At 42.6% G+C, this 24,166-nt stretch overlaps 1 protein-coding gene, 1 long non-coding RNA gene and 3 other non-coding genes across 5 annotated transcripts; all 5 read left to right on the plus strand.

Annotated features, from left to right (window-relative positions):
- Nucleotides 1-1,123: 1,123 nt before the first annotated feature.
- LOC140205843 (small ribosomal subunit protein eS8) lies at nt 1,124-7,350 on the plus strand. Its single transcript, XM_072273622.1, has 6 exons — nt 1,124-1,200; nt 2,125-2,231; nt 3,365-3,464; nt 3,564-3,739; nt 6,332-6,461; nt 7,195-7,350. The coding sequence occupies exons 1-6, from the start codon at nt 1,197-1,199 to the stop codon at nt 7,302-7,304; spliced, it is 627 nt and encodes a 208-aa protein (XP_072129723.1). The 5' UTR covers nt 1,124-1,196; the 3' UTR covers nt 7,305-7,350.
- A 257-nt stretch (nt 7,351-7,607) lies between these two features.
- LOC140206490 (small nucleolar RNA SNORA35) lies at nt 7,608-7,737 on the plus strand. The gene has a single exon (XR_011888178.1). It is a non-coding gene; the product is annotated as a small nucleolar RNA SNORA35 (small nucleolar RNA).
- Nucleotides 7,738-16,951: 9,214 nt separating this feature from the next.
- On the plus strand, nt 16,952-19,236 carry LOC140205844 (uncharacterized). Its single transcript, XR_011887982.1, has 4 exons — nt 16,952-17,045; nt 17,280-17,358; nt 18,681-18,832; nt 19,116-19,236. It is a non-coding gene; the product is annotated as an uncharacterized lncRNA (long non-coding RNA).
- LOC140206486 (small nucleolar RNA SNORD55/SNORD39) lies at nt 17,132-17,208 on the plus strand. The gene has a single exon (XR_011888174.1). It is a non-coding gene; the product is annotated as a small nucleolar RNA SNORD55/SNORD39 (small nucleolar RNA).
- On the plus strand, nt 18,505-18,576 carry LOC140206489 (small nucleolar RNA snR61/Z1/Z11). Its single transcript, XR_011888177.1, has one exon. It is a non-coding gene; the product is annotated as a small nucleolar RNA snR61/Z1/Z11 (small nucleolar RNA).
- Nucleotides 19,237-24,166: the final 4,930 nt, after the last annotated feature.

The raw sequence follows: 24,166 nt of genomic DNA on the forward strand, positions 1-24,166 counted from the left end.
CTGTAAATGTCTCTGAAATTTCTTTAGCCTCCAAGTCTACAGAAATACTCAGTCAGCCCCTGGGGGTTTAGCCACTTTAATGCACTGTATATATGTATACACCTCCTCCTTGATGTGAACTTGCTTCCACTGAATAACTACATAATCCTAGTCACTTCATGGCTGTACACAAGAGTTCTGGGAAGGTTTTATTTGGGATGAACCTGGGATTTAAATGGAGGAGCAAGGCCATGAAGGGGTTTAATCAGTTAATTCTAAAACTGTATTTGAACGAATAGGATACAATAAAAGCTAATGAAAACAGGTAATATTTGGATATCAGACTTTATCTTCCAAACTCTAAATACCGAAGGACGTTCTTAACAGATTAATTTTGGGTGAGGGTATCAAAAACAAGCGACATAGGTTTCAGGTGAGAGGAAGCGGCTTTAACGAGGATTTGCGGTACAAGTAGGCTTGTTTTTAAAATGGGGTGGTTACTATCTGGAACTTGTTATTTAAAAGATAATTAGAGAGGTAGTCGAATAGGGAAGACCTAGAAGGATGTGGACTTTAACGTGGGCAAATAGAATTCGTGCAGATGGGCAGAAAGGTCGACATGGACACGAAAGGCCGAATGACCTGTTTCTGTGGTGTATAACGAAAGGTATGTTTTTGTTGGAGACTTCTACTATCGTTTGCTCCAGTTCACAAAGTCTCGCAAACTCAAAGGAAACTGAAATCATGTCGATAAATCTTAAGAAATTATGGTGAAGGGGCAGAGAAAATTTAAAGTCCAGGTTTACTACTCCGGCAACATCTTCACCCCTAACTGGGATTCTTGCAAATGTTCACCGAGCCTGTGCAAACCTGGAAGGATCACATGAGGGGGGAAAAAACATCGCCCGGCTGCCCGTCCCACTGGGATAACTCGGAAAGAAGGAAGCTCCAGGCCTGGAATAATAGTATGGCACTGATGTGCAGGTAGACGCGGCCAGCACCGTATGATTGTCCCCGACCGTCCGCTAGGCCGCGGCCAACACGGTGCGATTGACCCCGGCCGCGGCCACAACAGTGCGATTTTCCCCGACCGTCCCACCACAAACACAATCCGCTTCCTCCTACGTCACGCGGTGCCCAGCGAATCCACGCGAGACTTTGAAGCGACTTGTGACCCAGCAGCCGTTGCGGTTCCTCTTTCCGCCCGAAGCCTGAGAATGGGTACGTGAGCTGCGGGGTTTGTCCGAATGCAATCCGAGTCAATCCGCCGCTTGTGGCGGTTCGGGACCTTCGCTCTGCCACAGGCCGCGTCCAAGGAAGCTTGGAGATGAGGGTCAGCTTTGTCCGGGGGCACAACTCGCGCTGGCTCTGCTGATACTTTGGTGTTTGACGGCGGGTGGGCCCGGCTGGCCGTCATGGCGGTGCTTAGCCCGCGCCCTGAGCACTAGGATGGACGGGGCACGGCTGCGACCCCGTCAGTGTGGGGGGCACAGAACCGGGACCCCATCAGTGTGTGTGTGTATGTGGGGGGGGGGGAGGTTTGCGGGGCCCGGCTTGGTCCCCCCTCACTGTTGCGGAGATGAGGGCCGGTTATCATCGACTGTCCCAATAACTCGTGTAATGGTAACCCAGTGAGTCGAACAGCGTGTATTGCAGCTCTGGGTGGAGGGAAGGATGGAATTCCCCAGGTGAGTTTTGCCAGGCAACACTTAAGTGCTGTAGTTCATGGATCACAGCTAAACGCGGCCTCTAGAGATGCTGTGTAGGATCGTACTTAGTGCAAGCGACTCTTCTTGAATTTGGTACTTCAAACTAGCAGCCACCAAAACCCAGGTGTTACTAAATTGCAAATAATTATAGAACAAATAAAGAGTACAACGGTGAAGAACAGTGGCTTGGAGTATCGCAACTAAAGGTTTTATGGGACTAGCGTGTCGCGATGCACTTATTGTACACCGATTTTGTTAGCTGCTAACTTCATGGGTTTTTGTTGACCTGTAATGCAGCAGGTATAAATGATGAAACTCGTACAGCACTGAATGTTTCCTGTAGAGAATCACCTTGGAGAACTGAGTACCTGCTGTTGTGCACTGTCAACTTGATATGTTTGCATGGGACGGTAGTTTAACTTGCGGTTTGTCACAGGTATATCCCGGAATAATTGGCACAAGCGCCGCAAGACTGGAGGTAAAAGGAAGCCATATCATAAAAAGAGAAAATATGAACTTGGACGTCCTCCTGCAAATACCAAGGTATCTGACGTAGTTTATTTTGTAGCCTTACTGTAAATCGTAGCACTCCCAAGTGAATTTTGGATGCATTTCACAGAGAGGGAATTGGTTAATTCTAGATGCTTGCAGTGTGAATGATGACAATATGACTTTCTTGATAGGTGGGTTGTTAGTGACTGTTCTGGTCATTTTTGCATCCACCTATGTTTCTTTGTCATAGTTACACTGACCACACTGCCTGGGTTACTCATTTCTCTTTGTGTAGAATCTGAATGTTTTTATATTTAATATTTTTGTATTCTAAAATAGAATTGCAGGTTTGCACCTAATCTGTCCAGGGTGTATTTTGGACCATAAAATATAGGAGCAGAATTAGGTCATTTGGCCTATTGAGTCTGCTCTGTCATTTCATCATGGCTGATCCATTTACCCTCTCAGTCCCCAATCTCCTGCCTATTCCTCTCACATGCTTTGACTAATTGAGAATCTGTTGGCCTCTGCCCCTAAGTATATGTGGGGGGGGGGGGGAGGACTTGGCCTCCACAGCTGCCTAGGTACAATGAATTCCACAGATTCACCATTCTCTGGATAAAGAAGTTCCCCCTCATCTCTGTTCTAAAAAAGATGCCCCTCTATTCTGAGGCTGTCCTCTGGCCTTGTACTCTCCCACCATAGGAAACATACTCTTCATATCCACTCTGTCAAGGCCTTTCACCATTTGATAGGTTTCAATGAGGTTACCCTTCATTCTTCTGGATTCTAGTGAATACGGACCCAGAGCGATCAAATGCTTCTCACATGATAAGCCTTTTAATCCTAAAGTCATTTTCTTGAACCCTCTCCAATGTCAGCACATCCTTTCATAGATAAGGGACCCAAAATGGCTCTCAGTACTCCAAATGAGGCCTCATGGTGCTTTATAAAGCCTTAGCATTGTATCCTTCCTTGTATAATCTATTCCTCTTGAAATGTTATTTGAAATTTACATCTGCTAAAACTTGAACATGATGTAGTATTTGGAGAGCATTATGCAGGTGGGCAGTTTTGGATAGTATGTTTATTTAGCATTGTGTCAGGACTACTTGCTGTTTGTGCTATCTTGGCAATTTCATTGTCTTTTGCTATGTATTTAACGATATTTTACATGCCTGTAGATTGGACCACGTCGTATCCACACAGTGAGAGTCCGTGGTGGAAATAAAAAGTATCGGGCTTTGAGGTTGGATGCAGGAAACTACTCCTGGGGTTCTGAATGTAAGTTTTTGTGGGATGTCAGTAGCAGTTTTGGCTTAACTCCTTTGAAGTGTCTCTTACTGTTTCTAAACCAGAGCTAAATCGCCTTTCTCTTTATAGGTTGTACACGGAAGACCAGGATCATTGATGTAGTCTACAATGCTTCCAACAATGAATTGGTCAGGACAAAGACATTAGTAAAGAACTGTATTGTTCAGATTGATAGCACTCCTTTCAGGCAGTGGTATGAATCTCACTTTGCCCTTCCACTTGGTCGGAAGAAGGGTGCCAAATTGGTATGTTGAGCAAATATTTGATATGTATTCATAACCAGTACATGTTTTCTGCTTTTTTGCAATTTTGAAAGTTCTTAACTTCTGCTATTTAAATGCATAAAAGGTAAGCTTTGGTCTGTGTTTACCAATTTTTTTTTGTTAGATCTGCAGTGTATTGCCAATTCAGTTGAGGTGGGGTGGGAATTGTGAGATATACATGTTAATGTAGTGGTTTAGTAACTACTGAATCCAAGACTGGCTTTGAGTGTGTTTTTAAATGTTTGCTATGTACCTCTTTATGCATAGCTTCCTATTGAGTCCCACGGTGTATCCTAAGTTTCTTTACTTTTGGTGTGATTAAATATGTCTTAAATGCGTGTAGTGGCCAATTTGAACCAAGCCAAATCGCCTTTGCTGGCGCCCCCCCCCCCCCTTTGATATGCTTGTATGATGTGCCCTCAGCTCCAATGATTGTTCCAAAAATCAAAGATAAGTATTCAACCCTTTATTCGCAGATAGACAATTTTAAAATGACAAAATGTAAGCATAATTGAGCAGTTAATAAAACATTAGGACATTAGTCGGCCCCCAGCTGCAAACTGCCACGAGCAAGGCCTGAGTATGTAACTTATTCCCTTCACTATTACCATGCCCCCACTCATGACAAGTTACCAGAATCAGGTTTATTATCACTGGCATGTTGTGAAATTTGTTACTTAGCAGCAGTTCATTGTTATACATAATATAGAAGGAAAATAAGTATACTGTAATTGATTTAATTATTTATGATATGTATATTGAATAGATTAAAAGTCATGAAAAAAAACAAATACATTTGAAAAAATGAGGTAGTGTTCACTGGTTCAATGTCTATTTAGGCAGAGGGAAAGAAGCTGTTCCTGAATCATTGTATGCCTTCAGGCCTCTGTACCTCCTGCCTGATGGTAACAGTGAGAAAAGGGTATGCCCTGGGTGCTGGAAGTCCTTAATGGACGCTGCCTTTCTGAGACAGCACTCCTTGAAGATGTCCTGGGTACATTGTAGGCTGGTACCCAAGATGGAGCCGACTGAATTTACAAACCTCTGCAGCTTCTTTTGGTCCTGTGCAGTAGTTCCCCCCCCCCACCTCCATACCAGACGGTGATGCAGCCTGTCAGAATGCTCTCCATGATATATCTATAGAAGTTTTTGAGTATATGTTGACATGCCTAATCTCTTCAAACTAATGAATTGTAGTCACTGTCTTGTGTTTATAACTACATTAATATGTTGGGACCATGTTAGGTCATCAGATCTTCACATGGAGGAACTTGAGACTGCACACTCAACATTTCTGATCCCTCTACGAGGATGATGTGTGTTCCTTCGTCTTACCCTTCCAGAAGTCCACAATCAGCTCTTCTGTCTTACTGCTGTTGAGTGCAGGGTTGTTGCTGCGATGCCACTCTACTAGTTGGCATATCTCGCTCCTGTATGCCCTCTCTGAGATTCTACCAACATTGGTGGTGTCATCAAATTTATAGATGGTATAGGGACACGTCCTGAGATGCACCCGTGTTGATCGTCAGCGAGGAGGAAATATCACCAATCGCACGTATTGTCTTCTGGTTAGGAAATTGAGGATCCAATTGCAAAGAAGTATAGGCCCAGGTTCTGCAACTTCTCAATCACAATTGTGAGAATTGTGTTAAATGCTGAGCTATGGCCAATGAACAGCAAAATCAATGTACATAGAGAACGGATGTGTCTCTCCTACAGTGTGGCTGAAATGTGACAGTATGCTATTTGTATACTGTCCTATTCCTGGTTAATGGATATTGTACATTCCATTTGCAATCAACTGTCAACTTTGATGTAAAATGCAGAATGTAGGTTTACTGCTGAAGATGATAGTCAACCTGTTTTGAATTCTGTGAATTATTTAAGGCTGTTAAACTAGAGAAATAATAGACCAGTTTCTGCAAAGATTGCTGAAATCTAGGCAAATGTCAAATCTGTTTACCTGGATTAAACATATTTGAAAATGTGCAGCTTTACGTGTAGTTTGATCGTCTATTTTGATCATACGAGTGCTGAGTGCAGCTTGTGAGTTTGTTACATGAGAATTGTCTGGAGACAATTTGGCTGGAGAGGCAATGGGCAGGCTTCCATTGGTGAGGAAAGGAGCTACTTGGGAATGATTTTCAAAGTGTACTTTAGTTGGATATAATTCAATAGATTGGATGTGTCCTTCAAAGAATATAAAATGTCCCAACTCCCCTCAGTATAAATTGTTTTCCCAGGATTAAAAGTGATTGCATTAAGCAGCTTTGATATACTTTGGAAATCCCAGTGTTTTTCTTGGGAGTGGTGGAATATAGGTTTAAGAAAAATCATTTAATACTGTACAACCATTTTTCTTATTAGTAAGTTGATATATTGCTGCTGTACAGTGGAAAAACGTTTGCAGGCCATAGAAACATCGTTTCATTACAACAGTGCATTAAGATAGTGGAAGAGAAAATATAACAATGCAGCATAAATTTTTAAAGTGCTGTGTAAATTGGTGCAAAGCAGTGTAACCTTTTCTGCTATCGTTATTGCCTTGTAAGATGAGTGTTTTGTTGATTTCAGACACCTGAAGAGGAAGAAATTCTGAACAAGAAAAGGTCAAAGAAAATTCAGAAGAAATATGAAGAGCGAAGAAAGAATGCAAAAATCAGTACACTGCTAGAAGAACAATTCCAGCAAGGGAAATTGCTTGGTAAATAATGAAACTTTTATTCTTCCATCAAGAAGATTACAAATTTTGCACATCTATATCCATGCTAGATATCCTTCTGTTTTAAATTGAATAGATGGCTTTGTGTGTATATAAGGGCTTTGGTGTACTGCTACACAATTCTTGAGCATTGGGTGCAGTTTGAAAGCATGATTGGAGGTTCCGGGTTCTGCTTAGCTACTGTGCACTTTGGTCGATGCTTAGTCCATGATATGCATCATTTATTGGAGGTTGATGCCAATAACACCTGAGAATTTGATAAAGCATTGGCAGTGAAGGTAGAGGGGCATTTGCTGCTAATAAACTTTTTTCCCCCTAATATTGATCTTGGTGACTTTTCTGTATTCCATACAATGTTGATGCTGTGATGGGTGTTTTATCTTCTACTCTAGGGCATGAAAGTATTTGCTATTTTTTTTGATGGTCAACCCTTAGTTAATGATCAAAATGAGGAGGAAACAACTTTGGTTTCCATTTTCTGTGGCTGTTGTCTATGTTTATCTTGGAGAATTGACATTTAAACATTTGCATGGTTTGTTATATCAGCTAATGATCAGGGTGTAACAGTTGATGAGATCTGTTTGAAACTAGTGCAGGCAGGGATACTGCTTGGAGTGCAAGGCAGCACAGGTGGGGAATGACTCTGACATGACAAATTTATGAATCTGTGTAATGTAATGATTAAATCCAGTTATGTCTTGCTGTTTCCTTGCAGCTTGCATATCTTCAAGACCTGGTCAGTGTGGAAGAGCTGATGGCTACATCCTTGAAGGAAAGGAGCTGGAATTCTACCTGAGGAAAATCAAAGCCAAGAAGGGCAAATAAGCTTTATTCCTGTAGAAAATGTATTAATAAAACATTTTTCAACCAATTTTGCAATTTCCAGTTGATCCCACTAGAAGCTAATACCGAATGCATAAGATAACACAGTAGAGTGTTTCCCAGGTCAAGATTTATTTGCAACTGAACAGCTTTTTTAAGCTTACCATGATTGGTTGAGGAAATGTCCAATGGCAGATTTTGTACAGTTTATTGGGGTTCTGTAAAATTACAGATTACTGAGGCTGCTAGCACAATGGAAGGACAGGGACGTTTTCATGGAATATCAATTTACTAAAACAGTGACTCGTGCACAATCTAGTGACTTGGTGCTTTTACTGTAGCATTTCAAGACTCATTCTTGTGCAAGATCAAACTCCTGTTTGCAGAAAGAAAAGCTTTATTTGTAGCTTCACCTTTTCGAAGGCAGGAAACATTTTTTCCCATTTAGTAACTGTTTACAGCATTATCTGCAAATATACATTGGAAGTGGGAAGTTCACAAACACAAAGATCTGAAATGCTCATTAAACCAAGTGGCATAAGCTTCCTTCACAAAATGCTAGAGGGACCAGCAGGCCAGGCAGCGTCCAGGAAAAGACTACAGTCGACGTTAGAGGCTGAAACCCTACGGCAGGACTGGAGAAAAGAGAGCTGACAGCCGGAAAAGTTGACTGCACTTTTGCTAGATGCTGTTTGGCCTGCTGAGTTCCTCCAGCATTTTGTGTGTGTTGCTGGGATTTCTGGATTTTCTCTGGTTTAAGCTTCCTCATTTTTTGGCTTTTTAAATCTAAACTACTGGCTACTGAGTTAAGTACAACAAAAAGAAAACTTGAATGCTGCTTGTAATTCAACATTTTTAGGAAATTTGTTTTAAATGGACTTGAATTAGTCAATTTACTCAGTTTATTCAAAGTAGAGATGAGGGAAGCTGAAATTTTTAAAAATGTCTACCTTCCTGGAGAATGCATTGGGTGGCTTTGCTTAACAGAATTATACCTATCTAGGTTTAGTGACTAATTTTATTGCACATCTGTGGTAGTAATGGAGGGAATTTAGGGGGGAAAAAGCACTGTAATTTGCCTGGAACAGTGGGCTATAATGAGGGTATGAATAGGTCTGGGTTAATCTTCACTGGAATTTAAGAGGGGCTTGGAAATTTCTAAAAATGAAGCATAGAACTAGAGGAAAGGTAGAAATTTAAAGGTACTTTTTCTGTAGAGTTGTTACCTGGAACAAGCAGCCAGAGGACATGTAGAGGCTGATACATTTTAAGAGGCATGTGCATAGGACACACACGCACAAAGCAAACAAGGGATGAGAGTGAACAACGCACAAGATGCTGAAGGAGCTCAGCAGGCTGGGCTGCATCTATAGAAGAGTACAATCCCTGTGTCAGGCTGAGACCCTTAAGCAGGACTGGAGTTTAAAAGCTGCAGAGTAGATTTTGAAGGGGGTCTACTCTCCACAGGGATCAACCTCTATGCAACTTCCTTGTCTATTCGTCCCTCCACACTGACCTCCCTCCTGACATTTACCTTAGTAAGTGGAACAAATGCTACACCTCCCTCACTACCATTCAGGGCCCCAAACAGTCCTTTCAGTTGATGCTTCACTTGCGAGTCTATTGGGGTCATATAATGTGTCCAGTGTGCCCTCTTGGTGATACCCGATGTAGATTAGGAGATAGCTTCACTGAGCACCTACTCTCCATCTGCCTGAAAAAGGGTCTCCTAGTGGCCACCCATTTTAATTCCACTTCCCACTCTGAAAAATATCTGTGGCCTCCAATGTGATGTGGCCACACTCTGGTTGGAGGAACACCACCTTGTATTCCATCTGGGTAGCCTCCATCTTGATGGCATAAACATCAGTTTCTCAAACTTACAGTAATTACCCCTGCCCCCACCTTTTAAGTCTTGTTGGCTTTTTTCTCCAGCCCTGCTGAAGAGTCTCAGCCCAAAGAAGCCAAGTGTACTCTTCCATCGATGCTGCCTGGCCTGCTGAGTTATTTCAGCATTTCTTGTGTGTGTTGCTTGGATTTCCAGCATCTGCAGATTTTCATGTTTGGGATGAGAGCAAGCAGTTTTGAACCACTTCTCTAAGAAAGGATCTGTTGGCATTGAGAGGGTATGGAGAAAGTTCATGAGAATTGTCCTAGAAATGAAAGAGCTAATGTTTGAGGAGCATTTAATGGCTCTTATACAGTACGTGTTGAAGTCATTAAAACTTAGTAAATATTGAAAGGCCTTGATCAACAACGTGGAGAGGGTGTTTTCTTATAGGTTGGGGGAGGTCTAGGATCAAAAGATATAGTCTCGGAATACAAGGATGTCCCTTTAGAACAGATGGAGGGATATCTTTAGCCAGAGGATGGTGAATCTGGGATTTGTTGCCATGGATGGATGACTGTAGAGGCCAAGTCATTTGAATATATTTAAAGTTAAGCTTGATAGGTTCTTAATTAAAAGGGGGCATATCAAAGGTTATGGGGGGGGATTAGAATAAGGTTGAGGGGGCTTTTATGTCATATTTTCTGTAGAATTTGAAGTAGGAAAGATTAAAATTTTAAGCTTGCCTGATAGAATATGCTCTGAAGTATATTAAGAGAACTACACTACTACAGAAGGAGAAACTCTCATTGTAACACCAGATGTGGGAGTGCTAGAAATTATAATCAGTGAACAGCCTAACAGTTTTGGTCCTGGTAGCCTATTGATTGATCTGAATCAAGAATGGGGCAAAAGCTACTTGCAGTTTAAAAAAAAACTAATGCCCTTGAGTTTATTAAAGGATAATGTGGCATACTTAACTGATGGTAGAGGAGCTGAGACCCCAACGAATGGGAGAGCATAGATCATGACAGCACATGGCCAACTCTGTTCTATGATGTGCCAAGTATGCCAAATTAAATCCTTTCTCCCTGCACACTACTACATTTGACAGTGGCACTTGCCGATTAAAAACATTCATTATTTGTGTCCAACTTCATTACTTAAAACTAATACCCTCAAATACAGGCAGCATCCTGGTAAGCTGTGACCACTGTTACAGTCATCTTGAAACCCTGCATCGGCTCCTCAGCCACACATTCATCAGCTCTAACTTTCTGTTTTCCCTTGTTCGTGAGCATATGGTGCTGCAAGTAATCCAGAGGTTATGGCCGCTGTTTAATTTCTTAACTCCCTATATTCACTGTAGAGGAACTCATCACTCTTACTTGCATCATTGGTACTAATGTGCACTAGGATATCTGAAACCATTTTGAAACAGTTGCTTTAACATATGTCATGCACCTGACCCAGACATTCCTAGAAAACAAGGACACAGCTGTTTCTGGATTCCAGTTTAACATTCAACACTTGTCCCACAGTCCTTGGGGAACAAATTCCCACTGTGCAACTGGGTGTTGGACTTACTAACAAACAGATCTCAATTAGTCGGGATGTACAGCTGCTCCTCAATCCCCATTATCCTCAACAGGGGTGCCCCTCACAGAGCTGTGTGCTGAGCCCACTGCCCATACATGACTGCACAGGCAAACACCCAAGTAATCACCTTGTCAATTTCGCTGGTGACAACAGTGGTAGGGCTCATCACCAACAATGAGATGACCTACAGAGAAGAGGTGAAGACCTCAAGGCCCGGTGCCAGGGTAATTATTCATTGAGATACAGCACAGCATAGATCCTTTGCACCATGCCCTGTCTGTCTTTTCCCTTGCTATTGAGCCTCAGAGCCAGTTTCAGTGCCACCAACCTGTCTACTGTTACTTTGCCCAGAAAGCTCATTACTCCCATAGCATGTGGTATATGCTACTGAACAGAAGGGCTTTAGCGGGGTCCTGCCCTGTCTGTTTCCCTTGCTATTCCTGGGGGGGTGGTCACCAAACATTGTCATCTGCACCTTAAGAGTGACAACCTCAAAGTGGATCAATAAAGCTGTGTTTCCAACCATGTTCACCTCCAGCTCCAGTTCATTAATGTAGTCAATGTGGAACTGGGCATCCTTCCCACAGGTGTAGAGTCCTGGATCTCTCACATTGTATGTAAGGAAAATTCCACTGCCGCTCAGTAATGTTGAAAAGGAAAACTCAACAGCCTCTTCTCAGCCTTCTCTTGTCTTACCGCAGCCATCAGATTTTGAGACTTACCTTTTTAAATATTCCTACTCCCAACTTTGGTAAAAGAAATAAATATAAATTATTGTAATTTATAATTTAATGTGTTAAATATGTTAATATACTAATATAGAGTCAAAACACCACAGCATAGTTACAGACTCTGGCCCATCTAGTTCATGCCATTGTGATCTTCCCAGTGCCATCTACCTGCATCCAGACAGTCCCTAGCCATTCACACACCTCTCATGTACCTGTCGAAAGTTATCTTAAATTTTACTATTGTACCCACATCTAAAAGGGTCTCGGCTGGAAATGTTGACTGTACCTCTTTCTAGAGAGGCTGCCTGGCCTGCTGCGTTCACCAGCAACTCTGATGTGTGTTGCTTGAATTTCCAGCATCTGCAGAATTCCTCGTGTTTGCACCTCTAGTTCTTGTCTCATCCAACGTGAGGGGAAAGGGACATTCATTCATCCTACCTATACCATTCATAATTGTGTGTGCCTTTGTAAATTTCCATTCCAGGGAATAAAGTCCCAATCCGTTCAACCTTTTCCTATAACTTGTAAATTTTCCCTGTACTCTTTCAAGATTACTGATGTCTTTCCTGTAGTTAGCTCACCAAAGCTACATATTATAGACTAAATTTTGCCTCAGCAACATTTTGTACAACTTCACCATGACATTCCAACTCCTATTCTCATTGCCCTGATTTATGATGGCCAATGTACTAAATGATCTCTTTACAATCTTAGTCACCTGTGATGTTACTGTCAATGATTTATGGACCTGTATTCCCAGGTCTCGCCATGCTCAACCTTTCAGTTTCCATCTTAGCTTGTAGGCTTAGCATATACTTTCCCCATAGCCGCTCCACTTGCTGTCCTGTCACTTTAGTTCCCGCCCCCTGCAACTCTTATGAAGCACTCTTGAGCAGAAAACCTTCCCATGAGGATATGTGTGCGCCCCCCCCCCCGGTTCAGGTGTAAACCACCCCATTTGTACAGATCCTACCCAGCCTGGAAGAGAGCCAAATGTCATAAAACATTAACTTTTCTGAAACAGCAATATTAAAGTTTGATTAGGCAACAATTGTAATATATGCATATGCATTTCTGGTTGCCATGCTATATAAGACGTAGAGGTTTTGGAGATGGTGCATTCCATGTACACAAAGAATATTGCCTGAATTAGAGCATATTAGTAATATGGAGAAGCTGGCAAATTTGGAATTGTTTTTGCTGGAGCATCGGTGGCTGAGAGGCAACCTGTAGCAGTATATTCCATTTTGAAGGGCATATATAGGATAAATTGGGTCTTTTAACCAGGATGGAAAGATCAAATACTGGACGGCTTGATTCTAAGGCGAGGGGTGGGGAAGTTTAAAGGAGTTGTGGAAGTCATTTCCTTTGGTATGTGGCTGTAACATCCTGCCAGGGAGGTGGTGGGTAGCGACGTTGGAGTGATATTGAGATATTGATGTGAGCAGGCATAGAATAGTGGGGTACGGACCATGTGCAGGATTCCTTTAGACTTGGCATTATGGTCAGCTCTCCATGTCCACCCTCAAAGGGCCTGAAATAGTTCACAGAATTGCAGGTGATTCTTAACCAATGAGTTGTGTTTTCAATAATAATTTATGTAATGCCCAGGTTAAGATTTCTACTGCTTTGCTGTAGGTCTCATTTTAGCAGTTTTCTGCAAAAGCAGTGTGTTCTGCTGGAAGAATTTGTTTTTGTTTCGGCAAAGGAGCCCTGCTGTTCAAATTGGGAATGTGGTGTTAGCCAATCAGGATGATGGGATCTGGAGAAAGTAGCCCAGTTTGGGCAATTTTGGCAGGAGCTGCGAAGCGGGATAGAAGGGAAGCTGCCACAGAATACTGTGGAAAGGAGAGTTCCCCCGTTGCAAGAAGTGCAGGTGAATAGCTCCAAGGAGGAAGGGCAATATTCATATGAGAGAGAGCTTGAGATGGTCTTTGAGGGGAGTTCGAAAATGTGGCGGGTGTTTTCACACAGACTGTAGGTCCAGCGCTTGAGTAAAGAGATACATCCCTGAATACTCCAATATGTGCTTCAATGGTTATGTGTGCATTGGACTGGTTTAACTGTAAAAGGACATTTCTTTTTTCCCCTAATAACAGATAGAGCTGAAATTAGTAAATATACTTTTAGAATTTTATGTGGCGTACGATCTGTAATTTCTTGCTGACCAATAACTGAGTATGGGCAGTATTTATACACCAATCATTCAAAACGAGGTTTCTTTAATTGGAACATCACAACATTCCTGTTTGGTTGCTCGAATCATACCGACCCTGGAAGTATATTGCTTATGAAAAGAAGCCTTCTCACCACTTAGTCATGTGGCTGTTAGCAGGGGTAACACTTAAAGGGGGACTCATTTTGCTCATTGAGTCCACACAAACTCATGAAATCAGTACTTTCCCATTCTGTACTTGTTGTGCCTAAGGCCCTGTATATATATTTTTCTAAAAGTGCTTATGCCTAATGAATGCCCATTTTGATAGTGGTTATTCTGGATCAGCACAAAGCGTTCCTTTAAAAAAATACTCTGCCCCTCCTTTCAGATCGTCTCTTCCCACCTGTCAAAGGATGTTGCGCAATGCATTTTATATTGGAGGACTCCACATGTCAGGCAGCATCCGTGGAGGGATTGAGACCCTTTACAGAGATGCTGCCTGACCCGTTCTGGATTTCCAGTGCAGATTTGCAGATTCTCTCTTTGTGAAAATACACCAGACCTGATTTATACTAACATGTTGTTGTTGAGTGCCGTCGAGTCATCATTGACTCATATAGTTGTCCACAGGGTTTTTGTGGCAAGATACAGAAGTATGTTGCCAGGCCTTTCTTCCATGCAGATACCGCTGCTCCTCAGGTTGGGACCCAGTTAGATTCGAACTCGGGACCATCCACCTAGAAGTTCAGTGCTGATGCCACACCACCACTGGCTGGCCCATACCAGGTGCATGCATATACAGCTGTCCCTCAACCCCACATTGGACTCTGATCACTTATCTGTAATGCAAATTCCACCATATAAACCACTGATCAAAACAGGCCAAACCAGTTCTAAAGGTGGTGAAAACCTGGCCTGAGGGGGCAATCTCAGCAATGCAGAACTGCTTTGAAAAAACGAGCTGGAGAATGTTCAGGGAAGCTGCTACCTACGGCAACCACGTCAACATCAAGGAATATGTGGATTCTGTGACCAGCTACATAGAGAAGTGTAGGGAGGATATCCAGGTGAGGGCAAATCAGAAGCCATGGTTTATTGCGGAAGTCCGTGCACGGGTAAGGGATCGTGATGCTGCCTTTGGACCGGGAGATGTGACGATGATGGGCTGAGCAGAACCCACTGCTTTTTGTAAGATTTTCTATTCAAGGACATTGGTGTTTCCATACCAGGCCATGATGCAACCAGTCAATCTACTCTCCACCACACATTTACAGAAGTTTGTCAAAGTTTTAGATATCATGCCAAATATTTGCAAACTTCTAAAGAAGTACAGGTGCTACTGTGTTTTCTTCATAATGATATTTACACGCTGGGCCCAGGACAGATCCCCTGAAATAATAAATTCAAAGGCGCTGACCCTTTCCACCTCTGATCCCCTAATGAGGACAGGCTCATGGATTCCAGTTTCCTCCTCCTAAAATCAACACTGAGAAATTGCTGTTGCAACACTCCAGCAGATTTTCAATCTCCCTCCTATATGCTGATATGTCACCTCCTTTGATTCGGCCAACAACAGCAGTGTCATCAGCAAACTTAAATATGGCATTGGAGCTGTGTTTAGCCTCACAGTCAGCAGTGTAAAGCGAATAATGCAGGGGGCTAAATACACAGCCTCGTGGTGCACCTGTGCTGATGGAAATTGTGGAAGAGATGTTTTTATCAATCCAAACTAACAGTGGTCTACAAGTGAGGAAGTCGAGGATCCAGCTGCACAAGGAAGCATTGAGGCCAAGGTCTTGAAGTTTATTGATAAGTTCTGAGGAGATGATAGTATTGAATGCCAAGTTGTCGATAAAGAACACCCTGATGTTTGCATTTTTGCTGTCTAGATGTCCCGGGATTGAGTGAAAAGCCAATGAAGTAGCATCTGTTGTGACAGTAGGCAAATTGGAGCACATCCAAGTCACTTCTCATGTAGGTGGTGATATGTTTCATCACAAACCTAACACTTCATCACTGTGGATGTAAGTGCTACTGAATGATAATCATTTAGGCAGGTTACCACATTCTTCTTAGGCACCGGAATAATTAAAGTCTGCTTGAAGAAGGTGGGTACTTTAGACCGCTGAAGCGAAAAGTTACAGATAACAGTGAACACTCCAGCTAGTCTTTAGTACTTGACCTGGTACTCCGTCTGGGCTTTAACACTTGACCTGGTACTCCATCTGGGCTGGATGCTTTCTGTGGGTACATCCTCCTGAAGGATGCTCAGAGACCGAAATCACAGGTCATCAAAGGCTGTGTAGTTCGTGAAGGTGCCGTCAAAGTGAGCGAAAAAGGAATTGAGCTCATCTGGGAATGAAACCATTTCGCCTGATTTCACTTTGTAGGAGGTGATAGCACTCAAGTCCTACCACAGCTGTCGCACATTCTTCAATGATTCAAGTTTGGTCCAGAATTGCCGCTTCACATGTGAGATCGCTTTCCAGAGATTATAAGTAGACCTCTTGTATCTTATTTGGTCACCAGACCTGAGTGCTCCTGGTCTGGCCCTCAGCAGATTGCGGATCTCCAGGGCTTCTGGTTGGGGAAGACTCTGGATAATTTTGTGAGGACACACTCATCTGTTTGTAAAAGGTCCATGACCACTGTGGTGTATTCATTCAGATCCTCTGCTGAGTCCTTGAACACGGCCCACTGCACAGTCTTGAAAAAATTGCGTAGCCGCTCCCCTGCCTCCCTCAACCACCTCTTTGTTATGCTTGTCTCCGGAGCTTTGCTCTTTAGCCTCTGCCTGTATGCAGGTAAGACAGCCAAATGATCAGATTTTCTGAAATGCAGTCTAGGCATGGAATGGGAGGCTATACAGTATTGTTCTGTGTAGAAAAAAAAACAGCTTAGGAGTACGATTAATTGAAACGTAGGCATATGAGCCGAATACAGTATCCCTTTCCAAAGAATAAAAGCAGAACAGAAAAATCTGGCCAAGTGTCATCTGGGAAATGAGGAACACTATGCTTAACGTCCAAGGTCCTTCGCTGCTCTTTCAAGCTAGTACATTACAGACACATAAGAAGGTCTGCAGAAGCTGGAATCCAAAGCAACACACACACACAAAATGCTGGAGGAAGTCAACAGATCAGACAGTATATGGAAATGAATAAACGGTCGCTGTTTCGGGCCGACACCCCGCTCCGGGACTCGTCAAAAACATCGCTGCGCGTACAAGGACAACCAATGTACAGACCACGCCTCCGGCCAATCGCATAGTTACGTGTTCGTCACCTTCGACAACGTCACTGCGTCACGCCAGTCTATATATAGAGAGGGTCTGGGTGCTGTTCGCCCTTTTCCTCGGAAGATTCGTGTTGGTGTGGGATGGGTTTATTTCCGCTGCTGTTGTCCCGGGCTCGGAGGCCATGTGCGAGGTAGGGTAATGAAGGCCGCGGCGGCAGACTCGAAATGAGCCCGGGGTCGGGAGGGGGAAAGTGCAGGCGGTGGGACAGTAACTAGGCGAGTGTCTGTGAGGACAATTTTCTGCGGTTTCCGAATTCACATTGTGGAGATTTACCTTGGAGAACTGAGCACTCGTTAATCAACCTGTTCTCCTTGATTGCGTTTCCATCCGGGGGCTCACATTAATTTCTTTTTTTTTCTTTTAGTGTCCAAAGATGGCGATGCGTTGAACCGGTGCGGATGTTAGAATCGGGATGAGTTGTGGCTCCAGCTTGCAATCGTGAAGTATGTCATTGTACTGATTTTATTTTACTAGAGACCCTTCTGCTTTAAGCGTCTTATTTTAATAACGAAATAACTGCAGGTTGCTTATAGCGTTTCAAATTTAGCTATTTTTTTTATCCTTAATTATTTTCTAGAACGACTCGCATGGCTAACCTTCTCGTAATTTCCTTTAGAAAATACAACTTTGTGCAGATGTAGGAGATTGTAAATGCTGCAATCGTGATGAAAACATAAAACTGCTTGTAGGACTTCAAATGTTGCCTGATCTGAGTTTCTTTGATAATTAGTTTCGACAATTGAGACTGCTTTATTTTTGAGAAGTAATCTGCTAGTGTGAAAGAACTCAAGGGCTTTGGACATGGGATGGCATAGCAGGTGGGGAAGAACAGATCTGTAGAAAGCTTTGATTTAAAAAAAGCTACAGTAGGATAACTAAGACTCCTTTGGATAACCTGGTTGCACACCACGTGTTTATTTTATGAATTGTTAGAGTGCCCTGTATACCTGGTATTGCTAAAACTTATTTTCCTTTCTAAACGTTTCTGTCGACAAAATTCCAAAACACCTTTTATAAATGGACTCTGAAGATGAGGTTGTCCTGACTGTTAAAATCAAAACCAGAGTACTGAGGATCATTTTCAACTGCATCAGATATACAAATCATTGCTGGAATCTTAGGCAAAACTAAAACATTCTGCTTGAAGAATGCTATGTCCAGCTGATCCTTGGGACTGAGTGCCTGTATCAGCTTTATAAAGACAGAAGATTCTGCAAGTATTGAGAATTTTGAACAGTACACAAAATGCTAGAGAAGTGCAAGTCAGGCAGCATCTATGGAAGGAAATAAATCAACATTTTGGGCTGAGCTGCTTCAGAGCTGGATAGGGAGTGGGGAAAAATTAAGAATAATATTGGGAATCAGGAATGAGTATAAACTGACAGGTGAGCAGATGAAGTTAAAAGCTGACAAGTAAAAGACTGAAGAAGGAATCTAAAACAGAACGGTGGACAAAAGATAAGGAGGGGAACCAGAGGGAATTTGCAGGCAGGTGAGAAGAGAAGGGGTGAGAGAGTAACTAGAACTGGGAATGGAGTCTCTCGGTTCTTTGACTTCTGTTGATACTCTGCATTACAAATGATCCAGTCTTCTCATGATGAAAACCTTTTTGTCAGTTCTGCTTCTGAGTATCTGTGGTGATACCTATAGTGTTCTGAAGAAGACTTGGTAAAGATTAATAAACGGGCAGGGAATATCCTGTCAGCAGTACTTGACCTATTTGCTTACTGTTGTATCTTATTTTTGACTTTGAATCGTATTTCAGATTTGAAGACGTTCTTATTTAAGTAGCCAGTAAAGGCAAGTTGGAGGTCTAAAGCAACACACAATGCTGGAGGAACTCAGCAGGCCAGGGAGCACCTGTGGGAAAGAGTGAACAGTCTACGTTTCGGGCTGGGACCTTCAGGACTGGAAAAGGTGAGGACTCCTCAGATTTTCTCATTTGTGAGGAGGAGGTTTGAACAGTATCCATGGCAAGTATCGGCTATGTTACGTGTGGGTATTTGTAATTAATGTAGATCTGTAATGATGGGTGCTGATAGACTGTTTCCTGATCTAATGATGACATTATCCAGTTCTGCTTCTGAAATAATGATGCTGTTTTTGTACACTGAAAATCTGGAAATAGTCGCAGGGTGTAATTTGGTTAGAGAATTTCTGTTGTATTGATAGGTAATGTAATGTGTTTTTTCTCTTCCAGTTTGCACATGAAGAATTAACTTGGCTCAGCAGTGCTATAACCAGTAGGAGGAAGTCAAACTGAAGAAGCATTAGTTCTGATCTATTTTGAAAATGGCGTAATAAATGTTTTTCTGGAATAACATTCTGTCCATTGCACTTCTGAACATGTACAAATGTTAAGCAGGTGTGAGCATCTTGATTCAAGTCTATTATTTGCTATTGTGGCTGATTTGCATTTTCACCTGGTCTGGTATACTTGCACTGCTCTTTGACCCTTGAGGAATTTAACAGTCATACTGAGTACCCCTTCGTTTTTCAAGGGTGAAAGTTGCCCTGTGTTCTGATGGTTTACTCATGATAAATGGGCCTTGGTTATATTGTCCAGACTTGAGGGTGGTGGTGTGCTATGTGGATCAGTTTTAATATGGATGAGGATGTTATAGACAGCAAAAGGTTAAATGCTGAAGCTTCAGACTAAGGCTCTTAATCAGAACTGGAAAGGAAGGGGCAAGAATAAGGTGGGGATGATGTAAGAAGTTGGGGGTGTTAAGGGGGAGTGGTAAAGGACTGAAGGAAACAAGTAGGAAAGGAATGGACCTTAGAAGATAAAATAAATTGCAACAAAAAATGTATACATGCCTGTATATTGTAGTGTACATGATGGGTTTATTATACTTTAATAAACCTGATAGGGGATGGGAAGAAGCTGTTCCTAAAACAGCTTTACACTCCTGTATCTTGATAGCATTAAGAACTGTGTGTGTCCTGGGTAATGGGGGTTTGTAATAAATGATACTGCCTTTTTGAGGTGTTATCTTTGGAAAATACCCTCTATGCTGAGGGGTCCAGTGCCCATGAGTTGAACTCAGAAAGGCAACGTGGTTTGTGTAGGTGGATTGGGCCTTAAGGCCAATTTATACTTGTGCGTCAAATCTACGCTGTAGCCTGACGCGCAGCTCCCCAAAAATGTAACTATGCGTTGCGGTGATGCAGACTGCACAACTGTGATTGGTCCGCTTGGTAGCATCGCATTTCCTCCTACACTGCAATAGCTTCCCATTGGGCGACTGAAGGGCAGGGAAGGATCTCTGGCTGCAATACTTTCCATAAAGCTGTACAGACCTCTGAAATTATGGAGGACCCTGTGCTTGATGCCAGTTTGTAGCTAGCTGCTACAGCCTGTTGACTTCTGCAGCTCCTAAGTGACCATGTTAGGGAACTGGAGCTGCAGCTCGATGACCTTTGTCTGGTCAGGGAGAGTGAGGAGTTACAGGCAGGTGGTCACACCGGGGCCACGGGAGGCAGACAAGTGGGTCACGGCTAGGAGGGGGAAGAGGAAAAGTCATGTAATAGAGAGTACCCCAGTGGCTGTGCCCCTCTGTTAGGGGGGACAGCTTACCTGGGGAAGCGACAGTGGCCGTGCCTCCGGCACAGAGTGCGACTCAGAAGGGTAGGAAAGGAAGAGGAGGGCAGTTGTAATAGGGGACTCGATAGTAAGGTGGTCAGATAGGTGATCCTGTGGACGCAGTCCAGAGACCCGGATGGTAGTTTGCCTCCCTGGTGCCAGGGTCTAGGATATTTCTGATGGGGTCCAAGATATCCTGAAGTGGGAGGGTGAGGAGCCAGAGGTCGTGGTACATATAGGTACCAATGACATAGGTAGGAAAAGGGAAGAGGTCCTGAAAGGAGAATATAGGGAGTTGAGAAAAAGGACGGCAAAGGTAGTAATATCGGGATTGCTGCCTGTGCAATGCGACAGAGTAGGAATGCAAAGAGGTGGAGGATAAATGCATGGCTGAGGGATTGGACCAGGGGGCAGGGATCCAAGTTTTTGGATCATTGGGACCTCTTTTGGTGCAGGTGTGACCTGTACAAAAAGGACGGGTCACACTTGAATTCTAGGGGGACCAATATCCTGGCAGGGAGATTTGCGAGGGCTACTGCGGTGACTTTAAACTAGAATGGTTGGAGGGTGGAAATCCAAGGTGGATGAATTAAAGGTGCAGATTGTTATTAATGAATGTGATATAGTTGGGATCACAGAGACATGGCTCCAGGGTGACCAAGGATGGGAGCTGAACATTCGGGGATATTCAATATTCAGGAGGGATAGACATGAAAGAAAAGGAGGTGGGGTGGCGTTGCTGGTTAGAGAGGAGAACGCAATAGAAAGGAAGGACATTAGCAGGAAGGATGTGGAATGGATATAGGTAGAGCTGCATAACACTAAGGGGCAGAAAACGCTGGTGGGAGTTGTGTACAGGCCACCTAATAGTAGTTGGGGATGGCATTAAACAGGAAATTAGAAATGTATGCAATAAAGGAACAGCAGTTATAAGGGGTGATTTCAATCTACATATAGATTGGGTGAACCAAATTGGTAAAGGTGCTGAGGAAGAGGATTTCTTGGAATGTATGCAGGATGGTTTTTTGAACCAACGTGGTGGAATCAACTAGAGAGCAGGCCATTCTAGACTGGGTATTGAGCAATGAGGAAGGGTTAGTTAGCAATCTTGTCATGAAAGGCCCCTTGGGTAAGAGTGACCATAATATGGTGGAATTCTTCATTAAGATGGAGAGTGACATAGTTAATTCAGAAACAAAGGCTCTGAACTTAAAGAAGGGTAACTTTGAAGGTATGAGATGTGAATTAGCTAAGATAGACTGGCAAATGATATTTAAAGGGTTGCTGGTGGATATGCAATGAATGGCAAGCATTTAAAGATCGCATGGATGAACTACAACAATTGTTCATCCCAGTTTGGCAAAAGAATAAATCAGGGAAGGTAGTGCACCCATGGCTGACAAGGGAAATTAGGGATAGTATCAATTCCAAAGACAAAACATACAAATTAGCCAGAAAAAGCAGCTCACCTGAAGATTGGGAGAAATTCAGAGTCCAGCAGAGGAGGACAAAGGGCTTAATTAGGAAAGGGAAAAAAGATTATGAGAGAAAGCTGGCAGGGAACATAAAAAACTGACTGTAAAAGCTTTTATGGATATGTGAAAAGAAAAAGATTGTTTAAGACAAATGTAGGTCCCTTACAGACAGAAACAGGTGAATTGATTATGGGGAACAACGACATGGCAGACCAGTTGAATAACTGGTTCTGTCTTCACTAAGGAGGACATTAATAATCTTCTGTAGGGGACAGAGGGTCTAGTGAGATGGAGGAACTGAGGGAAATACATGTTAATAGGGATTGGTGTTAGGTAAGTTAAAGGGACAAATAAGATGGGTGGACCGATGGTAGGGAGCCTGGCTGGATTTCCCCATGGAAATCAAGTTGGAGAGTTTGGTGCAAATAAACGCCGTAGATACTAAATACAGACCTGAAAATATTCAGTAGTCTTTAGCCATTCCACTTATTGCCTCAAGTTTTTTTGCAGATTGTATCAGTTGTAGTGAGCGTTAGTACATAAGGTCTTTTTGGTATTTTACTGTTTCAAATATTATTTTAACTTACTGTTGGATGTATTTAGTGAATGTGCATGATATGTTTCAGTAACCTAAAATGTACATAATGTAATGCACAAGTTGCAGAGAATTTGGACAAAAAGTCTCTGAGATGTTACTATTTTGATATTTGTTTAGCTACTCTAGTACCATCTTCTGGAACGATTTTGTCTTGTGATTTTTGTTTTTTTAAGTGATTTCAGACAGTAAAATTGGAATCTCAAATGGCCTATGTTTTTATTTTGTATTGCTGTAGGCTTTTTGTTAACATGCTTGGTATTTTAAATATAGATGGGGATTGGGATGAGGAAATGTAGGCAATAGGTGGGTTTGCATTTGAGTATGGTGGAATGGGCTTAAAGCTTTTTTGACATGAAATAGATAAGAATTGAGGTTCATTGATAATACCATGCTGTGTTGGCCTTTTTAAGGATATTGTGTATTCTGGTTTTGGTAGTTCAAAGGCTCAATATTTCTAACTAACAATATTTAACAGGAATAACTTGTATTTGTGGGATGGGGGCATTAGAATTAAAATTCATCGGGTCTCTGGAACATATATCTGGCTTGCAGGAAAATAAATCAAATATAAACCCACCTTTTTGGACTTGATACCCTCGAGCTTGTTCACGGATGCTTGGTATACGTTGTAGTACACGCTTTAAGATGCAAATAAAATTCTTGGCAATAATAAAAAAAAGATGTGATAACAGCACGTTTGGAAAGCGGTGAAATCATTGGACGATGTCAGCATGGATTTGTGAAAGGAAAATCATGTCTGACGAACCTCAGAATTTTTTGAGGATGTAACTAGTAGAATGGATGGGGGAGAACCAGTGGATGTGGTACATTTGGATTTTCAAAAGGCTTTTGACAAAGTCCCACACAGGAGATTAGTGTGCAAACTTAAAGCACACAGTATTGGGGGTAAGGTATTGATGTGGATAGAGAATTGGTTGGCAGACAGGAAGCAAAGAGTGGGAATAAACGGGACCCTTTCAGAATGGCAGGCAGTGACTAGTGGGGTACCGCAAGGCTCAGTGCTGGGACCCCAGTTGTTATATTAATGACTTAGATGGAATTAAATGCAGCATCTCCAAGTTTGTGGATGACATGAAGCTGGGCGGCAGTGTTAGCTGTGAGGAGGATGCTAACAGGATGCAGGGTGACTTGGGTAGGTTAGGTGAGTGGGCAAATTCATGGCAGAGGCAATTTAATGTGGATAAATGTGAGGTTATCCACTTTGGTGGCAAAAACAGGAAAACAGATTATTATTTGAATGGTGGCCGATTAGGAAAAGGGGAGGTGCAATGAGACCTGGGTGTGATTATACACCGGTCATTGAAAGTGGGCAGGCGGTGAAAAAGGCGAATGGTATGCTGGCATTCATAGCAAGAGGATTTGAGTACAGGAGCAGGGAGGTACTACTGCAGTTGTACAAGGCCTTGGTGAGACCACACCTGGAGTATTGTGTGCAGTTTTGGTCCCCTAATCTGAGGAAAGACGTTCTTGCCATAGAGGGAGTACAAAGAAGGTTCACCAGATTGATTCCTGGGTTGGCAGGACTTTCATATGATGAAAGACTGGATCGACTAGGCTTATACTCGTTGGCA

The sequence above is a fragment of the Mobula birostris genome, chromosome 12 (genome assembly GCF_030028105.1).
Source record: "Mobula birostris isolate sMobBir1 chromosome 12, sMobBir1.hap1, whole genome shotgun sequence".
Lineage (NCBI taxonomy): Eukaryota > Metazoa > Chordata > Chondrichthyes > Myliobatiformes > Myliobatidae > Mobula > Mobula birostris.